Source organism: Poromitra crassiceps (assembly GCF_964638095.1).
Source record: "Poromitra crassiceps genome assembly, chromosome: 7".
NCBI classification, from domain to species: Eukaryota; Metazoa; Chordata; class Actinopteri; order Beryciformes; family Melamphaidae; genus Poromitra; species Poromitra crassiceps.
The window spans coordinates 42,447,002-42,459,828 of record NC_139628.1 but is presented as its reverse complement, the minus strand read 5'-3'; the positions used below and the strand labels follow the sequence as shown (position 1 = coordinate 42,459,828).

Below are 12,827 nucleotides of genomic sequence, written 5' to 3'. Positions count from 1 at the left end.
GTTAAAGCGTTAAAAGTCATTAGCGTAAACACATTTACAGGTGTGTTGTGCGCGCGTGCAGTTGACGAATATATGCTCCCTTCAGGTACTGGCAGAGATATTGTATATCCGACCTGAAGTATAACAATCCAACAGTGACTACGACTGGGGTCTGGGGGGATATAAATCGAGTTTCTGATATGATATTTAGGGAGCAAGCAAGCAATAGCAATAACAACTGACGACAAATGGATACACATTACAGAACATAATTACATGCCATGCCTCGTGCATCATCACCTCTTCATTCTGCCGCCTGCAGCACAAGCTAGCTCAGTCAGTACCACTTCATTTATAAAATAAAACAACAGCCACACACGAAGCTTCTCTTGTTACAGCTTGTCCGTGCTCTTATTTTCGACCAAAAACGCTATTTACGACTCTTTCAGTCAGAAGTTGGAGCTGACGAAGAGCCCATGAAGGCAGCACCAACAGTGGGAACAAAACAAGGCGGAACTCAAACGCTATTGCAAGTGCTTAGAGGGACATTAATTGCAGTAACACCAAACAACTAAAAAGCGAACTTCAATGGCTTTTTATTTTGTAAATACATTTGTCAATTATGCGAAACTGTGATAATGGATAAAAAGGTCAGAGCAGCAGAAGGTACTGGGGAGGAGATTGACTGGGGAGAGAATATCATTACAGTGGGAGAGGAGAAGATTATGAAGAAGAAGACGACTGGTAACACAAACTGGACCGAAAGTTTGCTGAAGAGCGTCCACACTGATCTCCCTAACCCACTTGCAGAGCCTCTGAAATGCTCTTTGATAAAAGGAGAGTGCCTCTACTTCCATTATGGCTGTGATGGGCAAGATGACAGAGGCTGGGGATGTGGCTACCGCACCATTCAGACAATGGCTTCCTGGCTGTGCCACAACTGGTCCCCACCCAAGGGCCAATGCAGGCCCCCACCAAGCCTGCCCGAGATCCAGCAAGCCTTGGTCTCCATGGGGGACAAGCCGGCCTCATTTTCAGGTTCCAGGGAGTGGATAGGGACATTTGAAGGATCCCTGGTCATTGACTACTTCTATGATGTTCCCTGCAAGGTGGTTCATGTTAGGGGTGGAGGGACAGAGCTGGAGCAGGTGGCAGTGGAAGAGCTCCATCTGCACTTCCAGAAGCATGGGTCTCCAGTCATGATGGGAGGGGACAGGGACAACTCGTCTAAGGGGATAGTAGGGGTGTGCACTGGGGACAAGGGCAGCTATGTGCTAGTCGTCGACCCTCACTACTACGGAGGTCCGCTGGACAAGGCAGAGGTGCAGGGGCGAGGATGGGTGGCGTGGAAAAGAGTGTCATCTCTGGATCAGTCGTCATTTTATAACCTATGTCTGCCTCAGACAGCCCAAAAGGGACAGTGAGCTAACATGACATGTTCAGGCATCTCTGTTTCAGATCCACAAATTAATTATTGAATCTGTATGACCAAATGTGTCATTTCATGGTGTAGTAGGTTGCTGCTGAAGTAGGATCACAGAAAAACAACATGGTACTGTATGGCCAGTCAGTGTTTTGAAAGGAGCTGCAGTGCCATCATGTGGATGGAATCGCTGACAAAGTGTTGGGATGAAAGAAACCACAAAATGATTAATACAGCTCTATTAAATTCTCCCAAATCCCATATTTCTTTGGACATGTATTAAACATATTTACATAAACAATGCTGCTTCTTTTGATTTCTTAGCTGGGAACATAAAAGCTGTAGATCTATGCATTTCTTTGCCTTACATCAGATTGTTACCCAGAGTGCAATATATGCAAATTAAGCTATATGATCAAAGACTGGATTGGTATAAATAGGACAAATTCTTTTAGTTAGAAGGGTTAAACGCCCACTGTGGATATTTCTTACCTAGAAAGAATTCATTCACTTTAGACACTACAAAGTGCTTAATTGTCTTAAAAGCAGAATAGTTTTAATTACCTAACACTGGATTTTATTGTATGAGACAGAGTCAAGTTAATTCCTCATTTTATTGTTTGCAATTACATTTCACAACACATCTCTGTTCCAGTTTGCTCACATATTAGTCTCTATCTGAACTGCTAGAAGCCCAAACCTCTAAAATCATGTGGCAAAGAATTGTTTAATAATCTATCAAAATTATTAATTAACTCTAGCTAAACCCCACTTTTATCTCACTCAAACATCTGGCACACAGTCATTGTAGAAGATCTGGAAGTTCTTGTCCACATCCATCCTCCCCTTGAGGAACTTCTCCAGGTTCTTGAGTGGAACTTCTACCATGATGTTGTTGATGCGGTCGTTGAGCCCATATGACCCAAACACGGGAAACTTGTAGCGCACAAAGTACGGCGCATTTTGGTCAAACTCAGTGCAGCAGTAGGCCGACCACATGTACTCTGGTATAGCCACCCGGTCCAGGTTGTCCCGACGGATCATGTTCCCGGAGCTGGTGACCCCAGTGACCACATAGGCCTTGCCCCGGCAGTAGTTGTTGAGGCGTTTGCGGATTAGTTCCTGGTGTACAGCCCAGGGGCCCATGTTGAACTCCCTGATCTGAGGCACCACGTTGGTCATGGTGTAGGTGGAGGCCTTGTCCAGTGGGTCAGCCTGGTGCTCGTCGGGGTTTAGGTGGCCACGCTCATACTGAACCACATCAGCGTAGTCCTCCAGAACCGCCTGGTTGTCCTCAAAGTTCATATGCATCTGAGAGGACTGAGGAAAGGGCTCCATGTTACTGCTGCCCTTGTCTGAGGCCAGCTAGAGAGACAGAAAGAATTATGTGAGGAAAAATGATGATGAGAATGAAAGCTATTAATTTTCCATTGATGAAACTAAATTGATTACTGTTGACAAAACAGTTAACTATCATACACTCACATTTACATACACTCACTTAAAAAAAAGCAAGGTAACAATTTGAAAAACTACATACTAAACCATCTACGTGAATGTGACATATGGCATGATCTTATTGTACCAATTCACAGGCAGTAAAGCAGCTTATCTGAAGCTTACACGTATGCAGTAATATCTTTTGCTCAGGTTTATAAGCTAGCACTTGGGTGTGAATTTATTTATGCAATGTTTTCTGTCTGAAAACATAATTTCCCTGTTGAATACACTTGAGTGTGCATACAAATGCACAGGTGTGTTATAGTACTAACAGTGTAGTATAATTGCATACACAGAGACCACACACGAACACTACTCCCAATTCCCAAAGAAGTTACAAAGTAAAACTCACCTGGGGCTCAAACATCCAAGGGAAATCCACCTTCTTCTCCCCGTCTGACTTCTTGAAGGTATAAGCACAATAGATGGGGATATGCTTGCGGGAGTCGTAGAGGGTGACGTAGCGTGGCTTGTCCTCGTAGCGCTGGCAGATCTTCTTCAAGGAGTTCAAGGAGTTGGTGAGGTAGCCTCGCGGCGGGGTGCCCATGTACAGAGAGTCCTTGCAGCGCTCCACATGGCTGAAGTCCTCCACCACTCCTGCCCGGACCCCCTGCAGCACCACACAGGTCAGCAGGGTCACAACAGCTGCCAGAGGCATGGTGCTGCTTTCTGATATGAGCATCATCAGGGCAGCTCTGTGTTTACACTATCTCACAACCTTGATGTGCCTTCCCGCACCTCTCTAGTCTCCACTGCTCCAAGTATGCACAAATTATGCCACCAGAATTGTCTAACAAGCTACAGTAGCCAAGACGTCTCTCCCAGCTCTGTCAGACTTAACATAATTTACCCTCTTGCTTCATCTAACAAACCGGCCTCCCATTGTAAAGCCTTTTCCATATATTCAAAGTGCCGTACGTACGTGCAGTGCCAGTATGAATGTTATCTGGTTGAGAGCACTTTGAGATAAAAGCATTCGAGAAGCAGTCTCTCATCTCATACATATAGGCTAATGTAGCCTATACCCTATGTTCTACACAAAATGTCTGAAAATTATTTTGCTTTCAATCTCATAAAGTAGTTTTCTGGTTCTATTGAGACAGAGGGGGGGAGAGTAAGAGGGTTGAAAAAGAGAAACTGAATCAGAGGATAGAAGCAGACTACGGTCACCTAACTCCACACTGCCTCCCATTCTTCCAGGTTAACTGGATGCAAAGCAGCCCCCTTAGCTCTGGCCATAGTGAAGAAGAAAAAAATTATAATACTGAAGTATAGAATCTCTACAGCATATCCTCAACCAACCCTCTCTTTCTGCTCTCTTCACCGAGATAAAAGAAAAAGAAGCTGCACAGTGCACATAGATCCAGATAGGTCTGCTGTGTGTCTTGTGGAAGAAAGTGTCTCACAGTGACTCTAAAAGCTAGTAGACAGTAGACTTGGTTGATTTATCATTAGAGCATGCTGCGTAATGCATTATATGTGATTGTTTCATGTAGACAGCCCAGTGGTGGGCCGCAAAGGTATTACAAGTGGACCACCAAATCATTTGCAAAACATATTATATATATTATGAAATTTGTGAGAAAATTAAAACATGTAATTATTATTATTATTATTATATTATTATTATTATTATTATACATGAAAGTGCATTGTTGAATGATACCATTATTTAGTTTATTGCAGACAGCACCTCACTTTTATTTTCTGATTTCTGTGTGGTGCTGATGGACAGCTCCTTTTCTTGTTAAAATAAAAAGTGCTCTGAGAATGTATTGTTTACAGTCGAATGTGGGCCAGGAAGATTTTAAAGATTTTAAAGTGGGCCATGAGTAGAAAAAGGTTGGGAACCGCTGATGATGTAGACCAAAAGAAGGCAGAGATATAGGGAACATGTAGAGATAATGGGTGAGATGTCGTCATGTCCTTTCCTCTTTTTTCTCTTTTTTTAGATGGAGCATTCAGATTAATTCCTTTTGTGAATGATCACAAGAACTCAGCATACTATCACAGAGATGTTATTTGCATTCGTAAAAAGTGAATGTGTCAGAAGAATGAAAACTTCATAACCACTCGATAAAAGTTTGTAAAGCTTTATTACTGCATGCAAACCAGGCAAAGCAGATGCGTTTATTGTAACAGTTTCAGGGTGACCAATATCTGTTCAATGGCTTTAATTCAATTGATCATCATAATTTACCATGTTAAAACAGACAATCTGTTAGCATGTATCTCACTACTTGATAATCATACTAACAAGTATAAACTATTCCAAGGAAGACTGATCAGGCACAAGCAACCGTAATGTGATTATTCTATGTTTTCTTTGCCTTGATTAAGGTGCTCACTGTACAGTTGTGCTGCTATTAGACGAGAAACAACAGAAATCATTATGGGTGAGCTTTACTGGAGGATGGGGGGACACAGTCGTCTACAAAGATCTGAAAGTTCTTGTCCACAAATGTGGACTTCTTGAGGAAGTCTTCCAGCTTCTGGATAGAGATTTCCAGCACCTGGTTGTTCTCCTTCTCATTGAGGCCATAGTGCGCGAAGGACGGGAACTTGTAGCGCTCATCAAAAGGTGCGTTGCGGTCGTAGTTAGCACAGCAGTAGGCCGACCACAGGTAGGTGGGCACTGCCACACGGTTGATGTTTTCCCGGCGGATCATTTTTCCCGAGGTGGTGATGCCCGTGACCACGTAGGCCGTGCCGCGACAGTAATTGTTTAGCCGTTTGCGGATGATATGCTCCTGTTTGTTCCAGGCGTCGTCGCTGAACTCGGGAACCAGAGGCACAATATTGGTCAAGGTGTAGGTGGAGGCCTTGTCCTCGGGGTCAGCCTGGTGTTCGTCTGGGTTGAGGGCACCGCGCTCGTAAAAGACGGCATTTGCGTAGTCATCCAGAACTGCCTGGGCATCTTCAAAATTCATGTGCATGTAGCCCCGTGGGAAAGGCTGCATCTCGCCTGTCTCAGAGGATGTGGATAGCTGTGTGGGCAAACAGACAAACCCAGTCAATGAAGGGAGGGGGAGGGTCAAGTCTGAGGACCTGATCACATTGCACAAAGTCTAAGATCAATTGAAACATTTGCAGTCACAAGAATACAGACATGATTACAATACAATGATCAAAAATTATGCCCTCTGGATGACATTTCTGCTCATGATTTTCTTTTTAAATCTGTAATCTTTCCATTCTTAGCTCCCCCTGTCTAACCTCTTATTTGTTTTACCTGAGGCTCAAACATCCAGGGCACATCCACACACTTCTCCCCGTCCGAGCGCTTGAAGGTGTATGCAGAGTAGACGGGGATGTGGTCCACGGTGTCGTACAGCGTCACGTAGCGCGGCTTGTTGTTGTAACGTTGACAGATGAACTTGAGGGAGTGGTGCTCCAGCCCCGACGGTGGCGTTCCCATGTACAGGAACTCTCTGCACTCTGGAGACAGCTGCTTCTCCACAGTACCTCTCACCGCCGATGTTAGCGTGGTGAGCAGCAAGAAGGCCGTCTGAGCCCAGAATGCCATGGTTGGGACGGCGTACAAATGGTCACACCAGTTAACAGCAGTCCTGAATGTGTCCGCGGAGTATTTCTCAAGGAAGACGAAGATCCTCCAAAACAACGCTGATGTATCTCTGTCAACTTCTATATATCATTTCTGCCTGCAGAGCACAAAGGCTTTACCAGCAGCTGAGTTAATACCTACTAGATGCTTCATCCTCGGCTCTCTCTAATCGGGACTCAATATGCAAAACCATACGCACTGCAGGTCCACTCACAGCTGGCTGGCTACTGTAATATCTATAGCCTATACAGTGCCTCTCTGGCACTCGAGTGGCCTCTCTCATTGGCAGATAACGGTGTTACAAGGGTTAGCTTAAAGGAATAGTTCAACCAAAAATGAAAATTCTGACATAATCTACTCACCCTCATGCCAGTGGAAACACAGATGAGTTTGTCCATATCAAAACCAAAACAACTGAAGTCAGTGGAGACCAGTTCTTCAGAGCTCCAAAAAGACCTATATTTACATCATAATTTAGTGCAAATCTCAGCTGATTGATTTGCAACAAATAATAATGTAGGTCTTTCTATTCACAGTGTGATTGTTGTTTGTCTGTTTTTGTTGTGGAACTCTAACGAACATGGTCCCCATTGATTGTTGTTTTGGAGAAGCTTGCTATGATGTTGTGCTGGTAAACTAACTCCCTGTGTGTTATATGGACTAACACATTTCACCTGTTTAATTTGGCATGAGGTCTATGATGGCAGAATTTTAATGTTTGGGTGAACTATTCCTTTAACTCAGGCACTCACTCATGAACCAGAAAACAATTCTTAATGCCTCTAGAGGAGCTGTTTTTAAATGTGCTGGTTGCAGAACTCATTCAGGCTTGTTAAGTGTGTTAACTTGAAAGGCCCATAAAGGGTCATGTTATGTCCTGTTTTTGATGAACGCGTGCATTTTCTGAACGATCAAGAGAAGTCAGCATAATATAACAGACGTGTATATTATTTGTATTATTTTGTCAAAAGTGAATGTGTGAGAAGGATGAGAACAGCTCAATAACAGTTTGTAAAGCTTTATTAGCAGGCAAGGGTTTATAGTAACAGTTTCAGGGTGAGCAATATCTGTTTGCTGATTTAAATCCTTTGTATTCTTGCTACAAAATAGTCATACTACGGTAATAAGTGTGAACTATTCCAAAGAAGACTGAAGAGGTGTACATAATGTACAATAATGTATTATTGTACTGTTTTATGTTTTCTTTAACTGTAAAGTGTTTCGGGGCCATGTCTCATGGTGATTTTACACTATAAATAAAACTGGATTGAATTGAATTGAATTGAATTGAATTGAATTGAAACAAGCGTAATGTAATGATTCTGTTTCCTATGCCGCTTGATTAAGGTGTTCACTGTACAATAAAGGGCAGAGGAGAAAGAAAAGATGAAAATGATAGTTTGTTTTATTTCTGAGTAAGATCATATTGATATTGTATCTGAGCTGAGATGCTGCATCAATCACAACCTTCATTTTTTACTTTTATTATATTGTCATATACTTCTTCTGGTTTCAACTAGAATGGCTATTTCAGAAATCCTTGAATGCGTGGATGTAACTAATATATCTGGTATTTCGACAGTGAGTAAAACAATAAGACCTTGTTCAAACATAAAGTCATTACATGTATCTCAATCTCACCTTTCCTCCAACTCAACATGACTTACTGTATGATGACCCATTTAAATGCTAACCTCAGTGACTCTACCACTAAGACTCTTCACACCTGAGGAACACAGTTTCCATCAAACAGTTGAAAGTTTTGATCTACGTCCATCTCTCTCTTCACCAGAGCTTCAACCCCTCGGGTTGACGTCTCTGTTACAAAGTTGTCCATAACATCGTTGAGGCCGTAGGCCGCATATGTTGGGAACTTGTACCGGACTTCATAGGGCATAGAGGGGTCAAATATGGGACAACAGTAGGCCGACCAAAGGTGTTTGGGCACAGCCAATCGGTTGGCATTGCCTCTACGTATAGTCTGACCCATGGTAGTCATTCCGGTGATTACATATGCGGTGCCTCGGCAGTAGTTATTGAGGCGTAAGCGGATGTTGTGCAAATATGGCAGCCAATGGAGGCGCAGGAACTCATTGGCCAGAGGCACCACATTGGTCAAGGTGTAGGTGGAGGCTTTGTCCCCTGGGTTGGACTGGTGCTGGTCGGGGTTCAGCTGGCCGCGCTGGAAGGCGATGGAGTCCGAGTAGTCAGCCAGCACCGCCTGGCTCTCCTCCAGGCTCTGGAGGGTGCCGGCAGCCGTGGGGAAGGGCTGCATGTTACTTGTTTCAGCAGATCCACTGGTCAACTGGAGGAGTCAGCATACAGGGAGAAATGATGGCGATAGGGAGAGAGAGAGCGAGAGAGAGAGAGAGAGAGAGCGAGCGAGGCAGAGAGACAGGTGTTATTGACAAAGCAGTAGAGAGGGAGAGAATGAGCATTATCGTTGACACAGTGTTTGACTTCACTGCAGCAGGTATCTTACAGTAACAGTGAGTCCCGTTCATTACACAGGCAATTGTGGCACCGTGCCTATCAACACTCTTCACAGTAATAATCGTAAACTCTCCAGTCAAAGCACTGTGGAGCCTTGTTCTTTGTACTTGCTGCCAAAGCTTGGCCCTTGATATAGACAGAAAAGCCATCTGTACCTGAGGCTCGTACATCCAGGGCAAGCCGTCCATGGACTCCCCGGTGGAGCGTTTGAAGGTGTAGGCAGAGTACAGCGGCACCCTGCGCACCCCGTCGTACAGGGTGGCGTAGCGTGGCCGGTCACCGTAGTGCTGGCAGATCCTCTGAAGCCCCCGGGCCCTGGTGCCCCTCGGCACCTGCTGACGATACAGGAAGTTGGCACAGTCCCTGAACGAAGAGGGGTCGACGCTGGGAGCCCCAGGGGTCACCATGGAGGTCAGCAGGGCTAGGAGGAGCAGGTGAGCCGGCATCATGGGTGCGTGAGCGCTGCCTCTCCTCTGGCTGTACCTGGACTAGATGGACGAGAGCAGAGACTGGACACTGGCAAGAGGGAAGGAGGGGAGGAGCAGGGAGGGAGGAGGGCTGAGGGTAAAGCCTCCGTGGGGTGAAGCCTCCATAAAGTAGGCTATGTCATCATTGTATCCTCATTGGTGATTTGAAAAGTGTTCCAATGTGATCTAGCCTAAATGGTGTTAGCCTTATGTGATCCTTATGTTTGATGTTTTTGTTGTTGTTGTTGTTGTTGTTTTTTGTTTTTACGAACTATAGGTAAGTAGCATTATAGCCTGAAGAACATCCAGTAAAAGTTATATATCTTGTAAAAAGTTGTCAGGAATCAGTGATCTGCTTTTACATTTCATTCAAGATACAAAACCTTACCTAAAAGTGTAAATACTTGAGTATGTTTTATTTCAGTAATCCATAATCAGTTTACAAATACCAACATTGTTCATACGTTTAAACCAGCGCCCACACTATCACAGCTCTCTATTGTTGTATGTTAAGGTATGGAGTATTATGGGTAAAGGTCAGTACAAAGCAAGCGTGGGGTTCAATGCGGTGCGGTTCAAACATAAATGACACAGTTTGCAGACGATTACTTGCACTGCACATGGTAAAACATTTGAGAGTGGTAGATATGCAAAGAATGGCTGTCATTCAGGGTGAACTATATCATTGGCACTCCTTATGAACTAAGTTATCTACACTGGTACTGTCTGGTACTACAGTACATGCTAATGTGCTAGCTTTAGCAGCCAAGGTGATCAGCTCTCATGATTTTACTCTCATTTTATTTTACTCTCATTCTTTTTTCTTTGCAACAATTAGCATATAATCAGGCTCAATACATGGCTGTGAGTCCATGCAGTTGAAGATGTTATATCAGACTGAAACACTGCTCAGGTCTCTCCTCTTCTTCTTGAAGGGGTTTTCTGACACACAGCCCTTGTAGAAAATAGCCAGGTTGCTGCTGTCCATGTCTGTGTGGCTCTTCAGGAAAGTCTCCAGGGTCTTCAGAGGGACCTCCACCACACTGTGGCCAGTCTGTTCATTCAGTGCGTAGCCTCCATAACTGGGGAACATGAACCTCACCTCATACGGCGAGTTACGGTCAAACCGCGGGCAGCAGTATGCCAGCCATAAGTGTTTAGGGATTGCTAGGCGGTCCTTGTTGTCTCGCTGAATGCTCGCCCCAGAGACGGTCACCCCTGTCACCACGAAAGATTTGCCATGGCAGAAGTTGTTGAGGCGTCGGCGGATGATGTCCATATATGGGTTCCAGGAGGTGTGCAGGAAGTCTGTAATTAAGGGGACCACATTAGTCAGGGTGTAGGTGGAGGATTTGTCGTCAGGTTCTGCTTGGTGCTGATCCGGATTCAGCGTGCCACGTTCATACTCCACAGCGTCTGTGTAGTCGTCCAACACCGCCTGGCTCTCCTCAATCAGAGGAGAGAGAGTGTCATCATCGCTAAGGGGAAGCCCTCTCATATCCCCACTCTCATCATCAGAGGCCAGCTGGAGAGGAAAGAGGAGAAAGAAAGGTGGCATCATTTATTTTGAACTAGTGCAGTGCCCGTTCACCCCCGCTCCTATGTGTCACATGCCATGTCATGTGACACATAGCCTATTAGACAGTGATGACAAGCTGCTGCTATCTGCTAACTTGCACCATGTATGATGTATGTTCTATGTTCTATGTTCTATGTTCTCTATGTTTTATGGTGTGCTGATTGTGCACAATACGTAACATACTGTATGTGCCGTGAAGAGAAGCCAAAGACAAATTTCCACTAAGGTGGACAATAAAGTAAATCAAATCAAATCAAATCAGGTACATGGGGCAACCTTTTCGGCAACCCTGATGGCCAATAATACCAAATAGAAACATCTGGGAAAACATCTGGGAAGGTAATGAGAGATTCAATGAGATTTTTGTCACTGTCTCACTTGTTACTGCTGCTGGCAGAATTGCCCAGAAAACATCGAGTTTATCCAATATCCAGCTCAAACCGCAGTGGCCAACTGGCGATGGCAGTAGATTTTGAAAGCAAACGCAGTCAAGTGCTGCCGTTATCTCTACCTGAGGCTCATACATCCAGGGTGTGTCCATCCTCCTCGTGCCGTCAGACTTCTTAAAGATGTAGGCTGAGTAGAGGGCGAGGCGGCGACTGCTGTCGTACAGCGTGGCGTAGCGCGCTTTGTCTCGGTACCTCTGGCAGACCCTCTTCGCGCCGCTCCCCCGGATTCCTGCAGGTGCCGTCTGCATGTAGAAGAAGTGACCGCAGTCTTTGAAGCTGTTCGACACGCTTGCGCCCACCAGAGTGGACGCCATCAGCAGCAGGGGGAAGGAGGACAGGAGGCAGCCCCGAAACAGATGCATCTTCACACAGCTGAAGCCCACGAGGCTGACGGGGATGGCCATTTGCTCATCTCAACTGCTTCTCCATTTCCATCCAACATCAGGGAAGATGATCCAGGAATTCTATATGCAGTAAAGAGAGGAGGTTGTGCACTGTTTCTGTTTCATGCTATACAGGTGTTGCCCTTGTAGTCTAGGTAAGTGGAATGACTGTTTTGCTTGGACAGAGACTCAGTATGCAAAGCAGCAGTGGCTAAGACTGGATCCATTGGCTGGATGGTTGGCTTATCTTGTACTATAATGTCTCTGCGCGGCCTTGCAGCACGACAGGCTTTGCACACTTGGTCACATTTCAGCCTCAGGAATTTTGTCCATGTTCTTTAATGCTGCAAAAGTACCTCATGTGGACACCATTACTACCACAGAGCTAGATAAGGTCCAACCACTGGTAGTGCCACACGATTGAGAAGAGCCCAGACTCCAGAGCACACCAATGCATAGCACACTGCACTACAAACATCACTGCAGAGCACACTGCACTACAAACTTCACTGCAGAGCACACTACACTACAAACTTCACTGAAGAGCACACTGCACTACAAACCTCACTGCAGAGCACACTGCACTACAAACCTCACTGCAGAGCACAATGCACTACAAACTTCACTGCAGAGCACACTACACTACAAACATCACTGCAGAGCACACTGCACTACAAACCTCACTGCAGAGCACACTACACTACAAACCTCACTGCAGAGCAGAGCACACTGCACTACAAACTTCACTGCAGAGCACACTACACTAAAACTTCACGGCAGAGCACACTGCACTACAAACTTCACTGCAGAGCACACTGCACTACAAACTTCACTGCAGAGCACACTACACTACAAACTTCACTGCAGAGCACACTACACTACAAACCTCACTGCAGAGCACACTGAACTACAAACTTCACTGCAGAGCACACTGCACTACAAACTTCACTGCAGAGCACACTACACTAAAAACTTCACTGCAGAGCACA

General features: G+C 45.1%; 3 protein-coding genes across 3 annotated transcripts; 1 reads left to right on the top strand and 2 right to left on the bottom strand.

The window, feature by feature from the left end:
• Nucleotides 1–830: 830 nt before the first annotated feature.
• ufsp1 (UFM1-specific peptidase 1) lies at nt 831–1,566 on the top strand. The gene has a single exon (XM_083639669.1). It carries the CDS (start codon nt 897–899, stop codon nt 1,401–1,403), a length of 507 nt encoding a protein of 168 aa, XP_083495795.1. The 5' UTR covers nt 831–896; the 3' UTR covers nt 1,404–1,566.
• A 497-nt stretch (nt 1,567–2,063) lies between these two features.
• LOC310779164 (endonuclease domain-containing 1 protein) lies at nt 2,064–3,713 on the bottom strand. The gene is made up of 2 exons (XM_083639663.1): nt 3,255–3,713; nt 2,064–2,767 (listed from the first exon to the last, which is right to left on the bottom strand). Exons 1-2 carry the CDS (start codon nt 3,585–3,587, stop codon nt 2,186–2,188), a joined length of 915 nt encoding a protein of 304 aa, XP_083495789.1. The 5' UTR covers nt 3,588–3,713; the 3' UTR covers nt 2,064–2,185.
• Nucleotides 3,714–5,053: 1,340 nt separating this feature from the next.
• LOC310779165 (endonuclease domain-containing 1 protein-like) lies at nt 5,054–6,550 on the bottom strand. The gene is made up of 2 exons (XM_083639664.1): nt 6,135–6,550; nt 5,054–5,889 (listed from the first exon to the last, which is right to left on the bottom strand). The coding sequence occupies exons 1-2, from the start codon at nt 6,426–6,428 to the stop codon at nt 5,293–5,295; spliced, it is 891 nt and encodes a 296-aa protein (XP_083495790.1). The 5' UTR covers nt 6,429–6,550; the 3' UTR covers nt 5,054–5,292.
• Between the last annotated feature and the right edge of the window lie 6,277 nt (nt 6,551–12,827).